The 18,082-nt window shown below is 36.7% G+C and overlaps 1 protein-coding gene across 1 annotated transcript; it reads right to left on the reverse strand.

Annotated features, from left to right (window-relative positions):
• LOC129005446 (uncharacterized) lies at nucleotides 1-4,875 on the reverse strand. The gene is made up of 4 exons (XM_054434334.1): nucleotides 4,814-4,875; nucleotides 4,123-4,165; nucleotides 2,337-2,816; nucleotides 1-89 (listed from the first exon to the last, which is right to left on the reverse strand). The coding sequence occupies exons 1-4, from the start codon at nucleotides 4,868-4,870 to the stop codon at nucleotides 1-3; spliced, it is 669 nt and encodes a 222-aa protein (XP_054290309.1). The 5' UTR covers nucleotides 4,871-4,875.
• Nucleotides 4,876-18,082: the final 13,207 nt, after the last annotated feature.

Here is an 18,082-nt window from a genome sequence, read left to right on the forward strand (position 1 = left end):
CTAGTGAGATGTACTTAGAGACAGCAGAGTACCCATATGTGGGGGAGAACTGTTTGTTGGGTCGTAGAGTGATACAACAGAATCCTCGTCTGTAAGAAGAAGAACTGTGTGTTGGGATGTAGGGTGATACAACAGATTTTTTTGTGTAAAAAGAAGAACTTTGTGTTGGGATGTAGGGTGATACAACATATTTGTTTGTGTAAAAAGAGGAACTGTGTGTTGGGATGTAAGGTGATACAACAGATTTTTCTTGTGTAAAAAGAAGAACTGTGTGTTGGGATGTAGGGTGATACAACAGATTTTTTTGTATAAAAAGAAGTACTGTGTGTTGGGATGTAGGGTGATACAACAGATTTTTCTTGTGTAAAAAGAAGAACTGTGTGTTAGGATGTAGGGTGATACAACAGAGCAGAGTAATCTTGTGTAAGAGGAAGATCTGTTTATTGAGTTATAGGAGCAAAGGGTGATACAACAGAGTTCTCGTGATGAAGAACTGAGTCTTGGGATGTAGGCTTGTACAACAGAATCCTCGTCTGTAAGAAGAATAACCGTTTGGTGGGTTGTAGGGTGATATAACATAGTACTCTTGTGTAAAAAGAAGAACCATTTGTTGGGATATAGGCTAATAGAACAGAGCTTTTTGTGTAAGAAGAACTGTTTTTTGGGATGTATCGGAACGGCGCAACTTGCAGCTCTGTAGCTGATGTAGGCGTAATTGTGTTGTTAATTTTAATGTACTATAGAATCTCCCACCTCGTGCGAGATAAGGTCAGTGATACGTTTTTAAATACAAGAAACGTATCCGATTCCAACATCCATCGCCAGATGGCTATGACCGTAATGCAATGAGTGAGGGTAAAGTGTTGAAATGGGTTATTGAGAGTAGAAATGGCATTGAAATCATTTTCACTTTGTGGTCTTCTTTGAGAAGCCTAAGTAACCACAAAAATCAAAATTACTTTTAAAATTAACATTTTACAGCCATTTGTAAACTTTCTAGCCTATTTCTGCAATTTAACCTTATTCAAAGCATTAAGGCCATTGCATTAAAGCTCTAAAAGAAAATGTGTTTAAACTCATACACATTTGCTATGTTGTTATGTTGACATCTTAAAAAAATGTGTTAACAAGCTAAATATACTTTTATTATAATTCGTAGACTAACACAAAGAAAATTATTATTTACTCCTAATTATTTAATTTATTATTTATCCGTAATTTTCTAAATAATTAAGTTACCATGTAGAGCGTAGACCCCAAGTGTCAAAACTTTTTCCGACAGGAGAGCGAGTATGGTCCCGTCGCTGGGTCGCCGGAATTCTACCCCCGGATATTTACCCCCATGAAAAAACGCCTACGTCATTTTGACGTCACGAGGGGCGGGGCCTATACACGGTCGAGAAACAGCCCGCGACTCGAAATCTACCCCCGGACATCTACCCCCGGACATCTACCCCCAGACATCTACCCCCGGACATCTACCCCCAGACATCTACCCCCGGACATCTACTCCCATGGTCAGCTACGCTACGTATCGGCCAAGATGCATTGTTGTTATTGATTTCATTAATTGGTTTATGTAAGTCAACGGCTCTTCGGTTATTCATTAGCTTATTATGCAAATTATTTTTTTTTCTTGTAAAACGAAAACTCAAAAAATACTTAATTCTTCTTGGGCTATAATATACCCCAAGTCGTTGCCAACACAACAGTCAACGCAACAGGTGTGTCACCAAAATGATGATATCATCAAAAATATTTTAAAGTAAATAATAAGAAAGCATGTTCATAATAGCATATTTAGATAATTTATTTTTGTAAAAAATACAACCAACTTCAAACGCTTTAAAAAGAATGAAATAATTTCAATAAAGTAAACTTTTGTATTAGGCAAGCTCACGTATTTTAAGACGGCGCGGCTCAAACTGCAAATATGATTGAAATTATATATTGTGTGTGTATTTTGAAAATCAATAAATAATAAATATCCGGGGTAAATATCCGGGGGTAGAAATCCGCTACCCCGCTTAGATAGGGGATGTCTATCAGCCTCGTTTAATGAAATTGGTCGATTCCGCAATCGTAATAAATTCTCGTGATGTCAATTCAAAAATGATATACCCTTAACACAAATTACGGTCAACGCGTTGGAAAACCAAGAAAATATGGAAAAATTAATTCATGAAAGGTGTCGTCGCATGTTACTGTACAACCAATATGCCACGTAAAGCTAGAATAAAAAATGCATAGTTGGTATCGGAAGCTGAAAAGATGAGGTCTTTTTATCAATCCATTCAAAAAGGATGCCCTGTCAGATTCAATACCTTGTACATTACCTGTATATTTACTTCCCGCCTCGTAATCCTTTTTCAACTCATCACACTTGTCCAATTCCATGTAATTCAGATCATAGCCAGAATACGTGTCACACCACCATTCCCTTGAATAATGGAACTTGATGTAGAATAAAGGTAGATTGTACAACTTGCTTTCTTCCAATCCGAAATAGTCGCATATATTTTTTTCTACTGTTTCACGCGCGTTATCTTTCTCTCGGCGGCTTAAGACGACATTTTGAACCTCGTAGGCTGCTACGAAGTTGAAATCGCGGAACATGAGTTCATTCACAATGCCGTGTAGCCAGTAGTTCCCTTTTGTATGAATTTCTATACGCACCCCCATGTTGTAACTCCCAAGAGGATGAGTGACGAGCCTGGCTTTTAATTGGAAAGGCTTGAGCCTATCTCCACACACCTGGAATGGATCGTTGATGTCTGCGAGTCTTGTTCGACTGAGTGTTTTTGTCCCCTTGACAACTGCAATGAAATTGAAATAAATGTTCGTCTGCAGGATCAGCCTGTTTTAAAATGTAGTTAGGCCTATACTAAAATTACACTGTCGGTATTATAAATGAATATACACGTTTTAACTGTGACATGTAAAACTCAGTTCAATAATGTACGTTTGGGTTTGCAAATAAAGAAGATTTTTTAAATCATTGCTTCGTTGGGTTGAAATAGATTTAATAATTGAATAACATATTTTGTGATAAATAGACAGAAATGAAAATGTATAATCTTTCAAATTCCATTCTTTTTAGAATCGTGTTACATAGAAGAGCTATCTGGGTTTATTAAATGTAAAAAATCAGGTCATATAGTTTATTTTTTGCTAAGTTGTATAAAGATGGAACTAAATTTACAGAGATCTAGATGTTCCCGCTCTTCGCAACAGGGTGAGAAAACAGAAATGAATAGTGATGTTTTTAATTTAATCAATTAAACACTTGTTTCTTATTCTGTCTTAATTTAATTTTATATTCATTAATTTTAGAGATAATTCCGCATTTAAAATGCTCTCCCCTTTAAAATCTGTTTCATATCAACCATATGGATAATAGAGCGTATTCCAATGGATGGCGGGTATTCCAAATGGGTGCTTTTTCACATAAATCAAATTTTGGAATACCCGCCATTTAGGCTAGCGGAGCACATGAAAAGAGCCCGATATGTTAATCCCCAAAAAGGTTCACAAATCTTAAGCATGGAAAGAGCCCGGGTCTCCACAGGTACCTGAGGAAGAGGACGCTGACTCGTGTTCTGAAATAGTGTTGTGTTTGGTTGGGTTAGGTTAGGTTAAGTTAGGTTAGGTTAGGTAAACAGACTATTTCTTTTAGTAATGTAAATATCTTTTAATAATCTATATTTTAATAATGTATCTTTTAACAGTATATCTTTTAATATTGTAAATAAATTCATGTATTTCAACTGTGTTAATGGTTCTTCCTCCTTTGAGCAAGCTTCAAGAAACCTAAAAGGCTACGTATACATAGTTTTACTATAGTTAAACCTTGCTTAACAAAATCTATGCTATGTGTCACACATTTTAAAGTAGAGCTTTATAGGTTTTTAATTAAACAATCGAAACCTTAGTTTTGCATTTAAAATACTAATTTTAGTCAAATTGATGTCATCACCCAAATGCAGATATGTAAACAGACTCTATATTCTAATGTCTGGTATTTCATGAAAGAGCAAACTAACAAGATGAGCCTTTTTACTTCCCGTAGCAAAAGTATAATAAGCTCCAAATAAATTTAAGATTTTACAAAATCACACTTACTGTTCCATTTGTTTTCTCCTTGAACAGAGCATTGTCCGACGATCTGAAAATGTCCAATATTTCAATTTAATATTTAATGTAACGAACTATCAAGAATGTTGTTGTGCCAGTTTTGTTTTTGATTATATATTTACTATCTCAACGTCCATGGCTTGAACAGAACCAAGTTAAAACACACGAAGACTGCTCCTCCAAATAGTTGACATTCGTACAATGCGAAACCAAAGTTAAAAATCTTAAAGATTGTCTAAGCGGCTGTTAATTCTACCCAATCCAACAAATAGACATGATAAACACAAATCTGTACAAACTGAAGGACATTGGAAGGTTAGGGGTTCTAAAATGCAACACTTTAGTGAAATCATTATGAAAACTATTAATTTCACTTTCATATTTTTTATCTGAAATACATGTTGTAGCTAGTGGGGAAGTTAGATAAATAGATATGAATCAGTGAGTGAGTGAGTGAGCCAAGTCAGTAGGGCTTTGACTTTTACATATTTAGATTCAAACGGATGGTGTATCTGTCCCGGGGTCCATGTATTTTACCTACGGTAATAACCTATTCCCTATTTGGAAAATTCGCTAAAACCACGATAAAATGCTAATATTCAATTACAAAATTCAAAACATGTAAATTGTTCTTACAAAATGATCAAACTATATACTAGATATAATATCATCCACTTACCAAAATCAGAATAGTCGCAATACAAATCTTCAGTCCGCTGCTCAGATTCATTCCCATGTACTTGTATCTCTACTGCCAAATGTTCAGTTACAAACTGTCGTACTTGTATTACGAAACCCATCAGTCATCATTAAGCAGATGTGTAATTTCGGCCGAGTTAAGAGTTCGCTTGCAACCGTAGTTATAGACTAAAACTTAATATTGGAAATCGAATTTAATATATTCAAAATATTTTCAAATGTTGAGTATTATTTACCAAGGCAAAAAGATAGAATAATGCTGAAAATATCCTAAAAAGGATGCAACCCTCATTTCAAAGAACTGTGCAATTTTCTTAATTGTGTTATGAATTTGATATAATATCTATAACTCCTTTAATCAATAAATACCTCCGCCACAGCAAACCTGCAGACTAATTGAATTTCCATTTACAGTAGAACTCTGATTATCCGAATCAATAGGGACCAGACCCCATTCGGATAATCAAAAATTCGTATAATCGGAGTTTTACCGGAATTCCAGGAATTTTAAAGAAAAATCCTCATTTTCGGTACTAAGTGAACTTTTAATTAATAATAATTTAAATCAGAACATGTTTACAGTTTACAATGTTCATAGTACAAGTGTTCTATAGGCTACATGTTATTAAGTCAATAGTGTTCCATCAAAGTCCAAAATTGGCTAAATGTGTTTAATAACAATTCTTTGATATTTTGCAAAACTTATTACTGTAGCTTTACGTTTTTAAAATTGTTGAAATAAGCGATTCGGATAATTGGAGATTCGGTTAATCGGAGTTCGGATAATTGGAGTTCTACTGTACCTGGCTGGATTTCTACTAAAATATTCCATTGTTGATGTTAGCCTCCGGATTACGTTGAATAAAAATTGGTGTAAATACCTGCTTCTTGTAATCCAAAATGTTGTTGCTGTGATGCAACTAGTCTAGACGCTACATATATCCGGTCGTGACGCATCATCCTCACCGGTGTTGCCATTTTTAGCTTTTGCTCGTTAAATTGTACTTTTTCTTTTCAATGTTCGTGTCTGTGTTCGTGTTCGTAACCGTGACCATGTTCGTGTAATGTGTGTATTGACGACCTTCTGATGAAGTGATTTGACATCCCCTGGACGCCCGAAGATCACTTCGTGACAGAGGTTGTTGAAACTAGTTGCGTCATAGCAGCAACATTTTGGTTACAAGAAGCAGGTATTTACACCAATTTTTAAAATATTCCGTTAAAATTTACGGATTTGTATTATATCTAAATAACATTAATTTTAATGAGTACTTGGGTTTGCTGCTACAGTGAGTTATTATTGATACGTTGATAGCACAGTATTAAATAAACGAAATTGCCGAATTTGATTAAAATATATACACAAAATAAATATATAGGGTTAAATATAAATACAAGCAAACTACAACAGTTTTTTATACTACATAAGAATAACATGGTAATTATAAATTTAGTTTTAGCGAATTTCCTATATATCGGGAATAAGCTATTACCGTAGTACTCCTGGTAAAACCTGGACCCGGGACCGATTTACTTTTTCGTTTTGAGGTCCCCAGAGGCCAAAAACACCCTCCGTTCAAATTCATATGTATTTATATATGTGTGTGTGTCCGTTAGCGCGATAACTCGAGCAAAACTGATCCGATTTTGATGTACTAACGTGTAAACCTACGTTTATTCGAACGAGTTCGCGAACCACCATGATCGGACCGTGGGAACGGGGTTTAATGGGGGTTTAATCGGGTAAATATTTAGTTTCTCATTTTTTCCACGTTAAACAACCCAGTAGTTCTTTACATCGTTGGTAGAAACCAGAAAGTGCTGTGAGCGCATTCTGTCGGCCGCTCACTCAACCACTTTTAACAATAACAAGTGTTGCAGTTATCGTAAAATGTTTTGTTCGTCGTAAAATATTTACGACACAACGTTATCGTACTTCCCGACTGTCGTAATGTTATGGTACGTTGGTCGATATTTTTATATATCTTTTTTTAACCAGGCACAGAGAGTCCAGTGTCATAATGAGGGAAGGATCTTGAAGGGAGGCCATTTTTACGTACAAAACACCGTGTACTATCGGTTCAATATCGTAATACTAAGTATCGATATTATTTCGGATCAAATGGGTTCGATTCAATCGATTGATGGTTGAATGAATGTAATGAACACCATTACCGCAACAATACGATGTGTTTCCATCTGTGTTCGTGGTGTAGTGGATAGAATACTAGCATTGACTATTGGAGACTGACTATTGGATACTGTTGTATCGATAGTCAAAGGTACTAGTCTGATGACCGAGAGGTAACCAGATTGAATCCCACCGGTGACACTAGCTTTTTGTCAAAGAGTTTCCTTAGAATGCGATTACTTCTTAACTGTAGTACCTCAGGAAAAGTCTCGTGTGTATAACGAGCAACAGTTATTGTCGCTCTCAAAATGTATGTCACATTTCATACGCATCTTAACTATACAATCAATACAGTGCCACAATTTTGGTTAACTGTAGGATTAAATGTTATCACATAAATTGCACGGCTTACGAATGTAGCTGTATTAGTTATTCTGATCGCGTTTTCAAACACCTGATAACTGCAATGTACCAACACTATCTCCAGTGTCCACTTCGTGTGTGGAATTCGGCGTGCTACATCCGATAAGGTAGAAAACGCAAAAGTGAAAACCGGGTAAAGTTGGTAATATATCGGATGGCGAGGAGGGAGGGACAAAGAGGAGGTCAGAGGTCAGATGACCAGAGGAGGCAAAGCCGCGCCTTGAGCCAGGGTCTAGGCCAAGGGCACGGGCAACTCTGCGGGTATGAGTCAACCGTTTCAGGAACTAAAAACGGATATTTAATATTTGCAAAGTTTTTTTGCAAAATAGTAGTTACATTTATATAATTTACTAGCTGGCCTGACAGACGCCATTCTGTCCTAATGTTGTTTTATATCACATGCTCGTTCATTTTCAAGATGAGCTCGTTCGCAACGCTCAATCACGTCCTGGTTGAAGTCGTTTACTACGCTTACTCACCTTTAGGTTGGAGCTCGTTCGCTCAGCTCACTCACCTTTTGGTTGCAAATTAGCTGTTGTCATAAATTTAAAAAAATAATAGTGCTGCACGCTGTTGGTAAGCCTAATAACTTTTTTTAATGCTATTGAACATCATAGAATCAAATTGTTTAGTTGAAACAGCTGTTAAGATTCTTTAATTCCATTTAAATATAAGTACACATAAGGTTAACATGGGAAACTTCAGAGCCACTGGGGTGGAGCCTTTTGACGGATCTGCACCAAACTTCACACAAACCATCCTTGAGTAATGCTTAATAATACCTGAAAGTTTCATTACAATATGTCAAGCGGTTTCGGAGTCCATTGCGTTCATCTATCCCAAAATGATAAAAAAAAACCGTTACAGATTCTAAAATCAGTGCAGGTTATTTTGTAATTGATTATTGTGTGTGTATCTAATCCTACTAATATTATAAATGAGAAAGTTTGGATGTATGGATGTATGTATGGATGTATGTTTGTGACAAGTGAACGCATTAACCACTGGACGGATTTTTCTGAAATTTGGCATGATGATAGATCACATTTCCGATTAACATATAGGCATATTCTTATCTCAAAAATCCTTTTGGGCTCCGCCCCAGTGGCTCTATAGTTCCCCATGTTAACCTTATGAGTATCTATATAAATAAAATTAGAGTTTTGTCTGTACATTGCTTAGAATAATGAACTTTTTGGTTATTTTTACATTTCATAGGTCAGAGAAACCGAATCAAACCTTATCTCAATTTCTGTCTGTCTGTCTGTCTGTCTGTCTGTCTGTCTATCTGTCATTCTCTTGGTAACGCTAAAATACGCACTTTATTACAACTACTCCTCAATAACTATAGCACTGTCCCGCCTGAAACTTATTTTCCAAATACTATACATATATGAGATGGTTTTAGACGTATTTCATCGAATATGAGACAGTTAGATATTTAACAGTAAACCCTTGAAAATCAAGTTTTTGTCGATTTTTGACGTGGAATTTCTGGAAGCCCATGTTAACCTTATGAGAAATGAAATTATTGAATCTTAACAGCTGTTTCAATTAAACAAGTTGGTTCTGTTCTGTGATGTTCAATAGCATTAAAGTTACAAGGATTACCAACAGGGTGCAGCACTAGCACTATTATTTCTTTTACATTTATGACAACAGCTAATTTGCAACCTGGAGGCGAGTGAGCGTAGCGAACGAGCTAACCTGAAGGCAAGTGAGCGTAGCGAACGAGCTAACCTGAAGGAAAGTGAGCGCAGCGAACGAGCTCCAACATACAGGTGAGTGAGCGTAGCGAACGAACTTCAACCAGGACGTGATTGAGCCATGCAAACGAGATCAGATAGTAAAAATAAAAGTAAGCCTACCGTTATAGGATCGACCGGCAGACACAGAGGTAATTTAACCTTTTATTGATTGTCATACCGATCCGGAACAACAAAAAACAACATAAAATGAAGCTATGTATAATAGTTTGGCCAGCATATCTTAAAATATGCAAACCAACTGCTGTTCGTTATATAAGAAGGTTTCAACTGAATATTATAAGATCCCCGTGCGTAGAACGGGTACACAGCTAGTTCATATTAAAAGGGAATTAAATAATTTAGTCAGCTGTTTCAACTAAAAAGTTGATTCTACGATATGCAAAAGCATTAAAAACTTACAAGGATTACCAACAGGGTGCAGCACTATTATTTTATTTTTATCTATGACAACAGCTAATTTGCAACCAAAAGGTAAGTGAGCGTAGCGAACGAACTTCATCCTGGAGGCGAGTTAGCGTAGCGAACGAGCTAACCTGAAGGCAAGTGAGCGCAGCGAACGAGCTCCAACCTAAAGGTGAGTGAGCGTAGCGAACGAACTTCAACCAGGACGTGATTGAGCCATGCGAACGAGCTCACTTATGAAGTAAAACGGGGCAAAGCCCGCGGGTACAGCTGAGTGAGCGTAGCGAACAAACTTCAACCTGGAGGCGAGTTAGCGTAGCGAATGAGCTAACCTGAAGGCAAGTGAGCGCAGCGAACGAGCTCCATTCTAAAGGTGAGTGAGCGTAGCGAACGAACTCCAACCAGGACGTGATTGAGCCATGCGAACGAGCTCACTTATGAAGTAAAACGGGGCAAAGCCCGCGGGTGCAGCTAGTTGTAATATATATACAAACTTGTAATATATATACCTCTTTTATAAATATAGATACAAGTAAACCACACATGAGAGGCAAGTTTAAATTCCCTTCATGAAAGTGAGAAGTAAAACTCATCGGGCACATGAGAAGAAAACCTATTTCTGCAATTGCTAATGTAAGCAGGTGTAGTTGACCCTCACAAAATGATTAATATATAGAACTTGTATAAAAAAATGTTGTGCTACGAAGTCAATAGCTTTTTAATGGTTCGAAACCACACCAGCTGTACCTGATAGTTGGGCTTTAAATAAAAATATCCTGGATAGTGAAACAGCTGATCTTAGTCACAAACAAAGCTATTCAGATCATCTCACACCGTTCTACTGTCAATACCCATATTTGGGTTAAAATACGCATTTAGGTGGCGTCCCCTAATATAATGAAATATGATCCGAAGGAAAGCTATTGCAATGGGTTAGCTTAAGGATTATGGGATAGTACACCTGCGTTTTAGCGAATCTCTCATAGGGAATAAGCTATTACCGTAGGTCTCGTGGTAAGACCTAGACCCCGATTAATATGGATTGGATGTGGATATCCAAAATAATTTAAATGAGCAAGTTGAAGTAAGTAAAAAAACAAATACAATTACATCCTTATCACATTTTTTTAGGTTAAGAGGTCTCTCGCGGAAATAATTGTGGAGAGAATTTCCTCACGACACGTTCAGCTCGAGCTGAGGTTAATGTTGTAAAGGTCCGCTGAAGTTAACTCAATATTTTATTTCCAAAAAACCTGTTCAGCAGTTTTAATTCTTCTGGGAATGTTGCCCGGATGTAACTCTGAATTTCAATTAACAATTCAGATGCTGTTTTTATTGTGAATACTAATCTTACACGGTAAGTATTAGGGCCTACCAATCAAAATTTGGTAGTCATAAGTTTTTTTTAAATTTTTATAAAAAAAATTGCTTTTCTAATTTTAAAGATTTTGTCTTAATTCATCCTAGTATTGTACTACAATTTGTTCCTGTGTATCGATTTTACATTCTCGTTCGAAATGGGTTTGTCCTTTTAAATATTATATACCTAGATGTTACATTTTAACATATTGTTGATGGGGGGGTCTCAAACACAAAAGAGCACTCTTCAATTAAAAAACAGACCTTTACTATTGACAACTGAAGCAGGTCCAGCAAGTGACGGCGTAACTTATAGCCAGACATTTGGGATGGAGGCTCAGCGTTCAAAACCAGACATCCAGGACAAAACGCCCGTGCTTTGACCAACAGATCGCCCATAAATAGGCCTATAATAGACTATATCAGTGCAGTCAGCCACACACTTTCACCCATTAGCTTGTCAACAACCAATTATGCGTCAGCGTTAGGAGTAACTATGGTATTTTATGGGGAAAATCACAAAGCTTGGAACCGTAATATTTACAGCTTTGTGCTATTTTATTTGGAGTTAAAATCACCATAACATGCGAAATTTTATCTCATTACTTTAGGAATCTTTTGTGAAATACCAATTTTTCGTTATTTTATCGTAGAATCACCGTTACAGATAAAAATTTAAAAAATGAAAAAACCCTGGAGATACCATAAATTAGTACCCAAACACCAAATTTTATCAAAATCGGACCAAGTGTAGTATGTAGTTCTGCACATACTCACACACATACATCACTTCTAAACCCACGTTTTTGGGTTCACAGGACCCAAAACGAACAATTCCCCCCAAAACTCAAACACGGCAATTTTGCCGAAATCAATACTTTCTCCATAGGGAGGAGAAATAAAAAAATAAGCCACTTGATATTACAAACATTACCATTGCATGGATACTGAAGTCCCATAGGTCCATAGACAACATTTCCCTGTTCGTAATTATTGTCCGATAAATGTTACAACATACAATTAGTGAGCGTTGAACATACAAAATTACCTAGACTTTCGCATTCTCTTGTACTTCCGTGATGTCCCCATAGAGCCCGAGTTGTTTGGAATGGCCTTCGCGCCTTAACTTAATAGATTCAGTAACAATTGCGTTTGGAGCGTAAAAGCATTCACCCATTACATCAGTATGGGAAAACTAATCATGTAGCTGATATAGAGAAAGCCGCCACGGATGTCTTAGATGACATTTAAACATGCTGAAATAATCTGAGAATGAAAGTGTGATTCTCGAGAAAGTCTCCTTATATTGCCGTATTGTTGTATACCGTCGTAGTCGTTGTTAGATTTTAGATTGTTCTTCCTGGATATGAAATACAAGGGAACCTCTATAAAGTACCCCTGCCACAGCAAACCTGCGGACTAAGTGAATTTCCATTTGCTTAAATGAATATTTACATAAATATTGCCTTACTTAAGTAAAATACATTCCCTTTTAAACACATTTGATTAAAGAGTCCCTATGGTGGTGTTAGAGGTTACAGGGAAGGTAATAAAGTGTGTTTATACTGAAATATTGATTGTTTAGGATGAAATGAATACATTTTGAAAAGTTTGATCAAAATATAACCATCGCTTTGCGTTAAATTGATTTATCACATAGGGATTTAAAATCTGCGGTCTATTGAGTTTTCTCCGTTAAAACATACTACAACGCATAAAGATACTTAAGTATTTGTATTTTCAGCTCTGCGAAAGGGTTTGAATGTATTGCACTTTATTTAGGGGGGGAGGGGGGTCCAAAATGAAAAATAGTTTTGATCCTAGAAAACATCACTTAAAACCCCGTTTCCACGGTCCGATCATGCTGATTCAAAAACGCGTTAAAATAATATTGTAGGTTTACACTTGTGTACCAAATTTTCTATCATTATCTGTTGATTTTTACTCGATTTATCATGCTAACAGACGTACATCTAATTTTATGAATCACAACATAAATGTTGTTTTGCCCTCTGGGGACGTCAAAAAGTAAATTGCTCCTGGGTCTAGGTCTCACTATGAGACCTATTGTAATAGCCGATTACTTATAAGGGAAAATCAATAAAACGACTTCCTTAACACTAGCATATTTTAAAACTCTTATAAGTGCTATGTTGTCTAGGTGTTGGACGGAGTCCCATGTCACTACCTGGTGTGTCGCATTATTGAATAGCTGTAAGCTATTGGTTAATAGCAGGGTTCGAACCCAGGACCTCGGGGATCGCAGCCACGAGCTCTATCCTACCTACTGGCTTCCCACAAAATGCTATTCAATAGAATTCTTTTTCTATATAAAGAGCTTGTGGTGACCTTTAAAACTTAAATTTCTCGTACATTTAGTTGTGTGTGTGGAACTGATCGAGCAAAGCAAAGGGTGAACCGGTACAGTTCCAAAATGAACTATAAAGACACCTTTTAGTGGGCCATAAATGATCTGTCAATCGACCACTTGATACTTTGGTCTAATTATTCGTTAGTCTAAATCAATAATCGACTGACTAGTTGAATAATCGTTGAAGTGAATAAGTTTCATGTCCTCACTCACCTATGTTTTATACAAAAAATTAAAAGTTTCTGCTCCATTGGCCAAAAGCATTGAGTAGCATTGAATGCGTGAGTATGAATGCCAAAAGTCAATAGGCATGTGTTCATCAGCACAGTTATTCGTACAACTGATCGTGATTCGTACAGCTTTGTTTAGGAAGTATATAGACTGGTTTCTCAGCACGCGCCACTACATTACGACGAGTTGCAGTGGCCTTTGCCACTCGCAAATCATCCGATCAACCAGATGATATACAATTAGTGACCTTGCATAATTGACTAGACAGTATTAATTGCGTTTCAATGAGGCCGTGTATCACAATTTACTACTTTACGGGAGCGAACCTATGATTTACTGATTACCTGGTGAGTGGGAAATCAATATTACTGTTTGTATAGTTGTTCTATTTGGAAGAAATGTATTGTGTACACGTATGTTAATACGGTTCCTGTCGTAAGTTATACCTATAGAATTAACGTTACTGTGACACTGACTACACAGAAAGTAGAAGAACTCGTGTACTCTCAAACATTGATACTAGAATAAAAATCAAATCGCTTAAACAACAAAAACGCTCGAGTACAAAATGTATGTAAATATTCATTGTTTAATCGATTGTTGTGTAAACCCTACTCTTGCATTTGAGATAAGAAACTTTGCAGTTTAGAGAAGTTAATCAAATGAGCGTCTGTTCACATGAATTTTGACTCATTCCATTTATTTGATTACCGTTGCTAATTGTGATTTTTTTTCTTTCCATTACTTTAGCTCATTTTAAACCTAAATTGTCATAAGTCTGCATGGAAAAAAATGTGTACGGTTCCAAAATGGAAAAATCAAAATAAATTGGATTTGGGATTGGTGTTTAGGGTTTTATAAGGGGTTTTAGTTTATTGCATTTAATCGGAATGATCATGACATTGGTAAACGCCCCTTGGAAAAATAACTACTTATTACAAAGCAACACATTACTATCCGTAAAAAACGGAATACTTATGTAATTTACTCCTTTTTTTCTGACGATATAGATTAATTTCTCAATACGATGCACCAGTCACGAGCGTTTACAAACGCAACACATTTCACTGTTTTCCTCAGTTATGTTGTCACAAGCAAGACAAACGAGGCTTAACCAGGGTGACACTTTGGGTCCATTGTTGTTACCCAACTAAACACCTGGTGACGTCACACATTCCTAGGACACATGTGAGGATCATATTTGATACAGTTTTTATGCGCTTCGTTTCGCGGGCTTTCTCTCAACCGTTGACAGCTTCCGAGTCTGGGGACGGAAATTACGCATTAGGAACTGAAAGGACGTTGGGCGCCGTTTTACTTTCACATATAAACTGTTACTGCCGGTGTTAATTAGGTACTATACTCTATGGCTATTATGTGGTTGATGGCTATATTTGCAGCCAGGGTTATGGTCATAGCTGCTCTTGTAGTCTTCTGACGTTTTTGTTCTATTAATACTACAGCGTACATTGGTAGGGGTAAGTCATCAAGGTGATAACAAAAAACAAATTATGTTATTGTCAGGAGGGTATTGTAGACAGTTTATGAGCAAGAGTAATATTTTACCCTAGACCTAGAAAAGTATAATTTTTCCTCAACCTGATATGCCAAGAGAACATATACCTTACTTTTGTCAATTTTAAATTATTGGATGACTTTTTGAGGAGGAATAACTCTTACACCTATGCGTTGATTTTTCACTCAACCCAAAAGGACTTTTTAATCCTCCGTCATTTATTGGTTTTAACATTTTCTGGTACTATAAAAACTAGAATCCTATCGAGAAGCGTTGATTAGAGACATAATTATTTATCAATATATTTTTATCACTTTTCTTATCATAACAATGCCTCACAATTCATTCTTCGCCGCTATAGCTTCATCATGACAGAACATTCCATTTAAATCCCAAGTAGGTTGCAGATCAAAATAACGTGTACGTAAACCTTGGAGAATTTGCCTAATCATCAGGAGTTCTAACTGTTTGAAGACAACAAACAGTTGTAACCATAGGGTTTTCGACGTTAGGTTACGGTGGGTTTGAAGCTGAATTCAAGGCACTGCCCAGCTTTAAGAAACTATTTATGCAACTACTATTTTACCACAGTATTAATGCAGCCAGCCCCCGAGGAAGAGCCATTGTAAAGGAGGAGCATAAGAAACTGACGACAGCATGATTCGTGATAGTAAAGCCACCTTAGCCTTGTTGGTTCATTGTGCTCTCTTTCCACACCAAATAATCAACAGTTCGCAAGGTATTTGCTTTTTTCTAGGTTCTTTAGCTACTCGAGTGACTTTCTGGAGTCGAGGAACGGATCACTTACAATCACGTCAACAACTGTAGGAGATGGTGGTGTTTTTTTTAAAGACATGACAAAAATAAATTCGATTGCTAACTTTCTTTATCAACACCTGGACATTGTAGCTCAGTCCTGGGACGATGCAGAAAAGAGAACACTCTTGCTACATAACACGGCTGAAGAACCTGGCTAGAAAATGAGATATTGTCTCTCCAGGCGGAAGCAATTCGCCAGTTTATAGCCAGACTGATGGAGCTGTTAGCTCGAGCCTCGCGTCCATTAAGTGCTGTAACTCTTGTTGGTTTTTGTAACATAACAATGGAAATTGGCTTAGTCATTTGGGCGAGGAAACCACGATATGAAATTTACTGGCTATCCTTTTACATTAAAACATTCTGCTGCATTTGACTTTCGTAATATGGTTGGAGATTTGTTATAATTGATTTGTTGAGTGATTCTCATTTGTGAATTTTGGGCAGGATGCGTATTTTAAGCTTAGTATGAGTGGACGGTGAGTGTAGAATGGAGTGAGGTGATCTGTGTAACTTTTTACTGATTAAGATCCGCTGTTTCTTCAGCCAAGAACATTAAGAATAGCTGGACATAGTTTCTTAACATTAGGGTGCTGTGTATTCGCAGAATATCATATTGATATAGATTAACAAAGACTAAAGTCTGAAGCTGTTTTTAGACGTCTTAAGAATTGTTTTTGTTATTCAGTGTAAAGTAGACTAAGGTAATTTTGCATTTCAAATAACCTGTTGAATTTGTGCAAGGAACCTGTGGCAGATTTAAGTTTGAATAAAAAAGTTCGTAACACATACTCAAACATCTCATGGATAATGGAAAATTATTAAATTGCAATAGTTTAGTTTGAATTCCACTATGTTGCAGATATATGAGGCTGTCATACGAATTGTATAGTTAAAAAAACATACTTCATGATTTATTGTAGTTAGGGAAGACCAGTATGGTTATTTTATCTCAAAGATTGGAAAATATCTTCTCCGCTTGATTCGTAAGAGTGTAACACATGAACAGGAATTTCTATTAATTGAACAAATGGTTGCCATCAGTGTTTTAGTGTGGCCTTGCATCAGTCCAAAGTCTCCTACAATAAATAAGTAGATGTGTGATTAACGCACACGACAATGTGGTACAAATTGACGTCACCAGTTTTGTTTATACATGTGGTGTTGTTCCTAGGTGTGTAAATTGCCCCAGATTGTAATATTAATTGCAGAATCCCCCATACAATTTGGAAATTTACATGGTTAATAAATTAAAGTATTGAAATAATATTGTTTCAATGGGAATAAGTAAAATGGCATTTGTAACAATAATACGATGACGAAGGATGATTAGATGAATGGTGTAGGCTGCAGAACTGCTTAAATACTACAAAGTTAATTTTCAAGTCCAAAAGATCCCAGTGAAATAAACTTTACTGTGGAGGAGTCAAATGCCCTGCAGATTCTGTACTATACAACATCGATGCCAAACACGTCGAATAGTGGACTTAGTGACCATCATATGTGACAAGGTCGTCACCCGTACATCATAACCCTCTGGATAAATTATTGACCATTGAACTGACGACAGAGCTTGAATAAAATGGTCAGGACTAAGAAATCAGCTGACCACAGTCAGTAACAAACAGGCACAAGGCATTAAACTATTCTTAATCTTCCCACACATTTTAGGACAGAAACATTTTCCTTTTTCCGCTGAGAAACATTGAATTAAAAACGTACCATGCTCTGTAAGGGTTTAAACTAATTTTAGTGACAGATTCACAATTACGAATTTTCAACAGTTCTTAGAATTCTGGTTCTTAGACAGCCAACAATCATATTTTAGTGTTTTACATTATGCTTAATGTAGGGTGGGCCTTTTCTGACCCCTGAAAGAAGATACTGGTTTGTCCACAAGAAATTCCCTGTGAACGCTGACAATAGGGTTCAAATACTCCTTATTTGCGCAGAAATTTTCACAATCAAGATCAAGTATAGTGATAAACATCACCCACTTCTAGTGATTTATTGCAGAAACTTCATCTTTTCCTCCTTACTTTCCATCTCTCTTAATCTTTCCCATAACTGACGTGGCTCAGTGGCTCAGGATATTCCGATGGTCCAAATATGCACTTTATCGCCTTACAGTTGTGAAAGGAAGTTCTTCCTGAGTTTTTCCGCGGGAGCCGAGTGGGGACAGCTTTATATGGTCACTCCCGCCACGGCGCGACTAGTCGTGTTGAACAGCT

This window comes from Macrosteles quadrilineatus, unplaced genomic scaffold (assembly GCF_028750875.1).
Source record: "Macrosteles quadrilineatus isolate MER2022 unplaced genomic scaffold, UCM_ALF_1.0 Scaffold_21__1_contigs__length_2333173, whole genome shotgun sequence".
NCBI classification, from domain to species: Eukaryota; Metazoa; Arthropoda; class Insecta; order Hemiptera; family Cicadellidae; genus Macrosteles; species Macrosteles quadrilineatus.

What these genes read in the sequence shown, in the direction of transcription:
- LOC129005446 (XM_054434334.1), bottom strand. Translation starts at nt 4,870, where the DNA reads ATGGGAATGAATCTGAGCAGCGGACTGAAGATTTGTATTGCGACTATT. An exon ending in TTGCGACTATTCTGATTTTG is followed by an intron (nt 4,166 to 4,813) that starts GTAAGTGGATGA and finishes GGACATTTTCAG; the next exon opens with ATCGTCGGACAATGCTCTGT. An exon ending in AGGAGAAAACAAATGGAACA is followed by an intron (nt 2,817 to 4,122) that starts GTAAGTGTGATT and finishes ATTTCATTGCAG; the next exon opens with TTGTCAAGGGGACAAAAACA.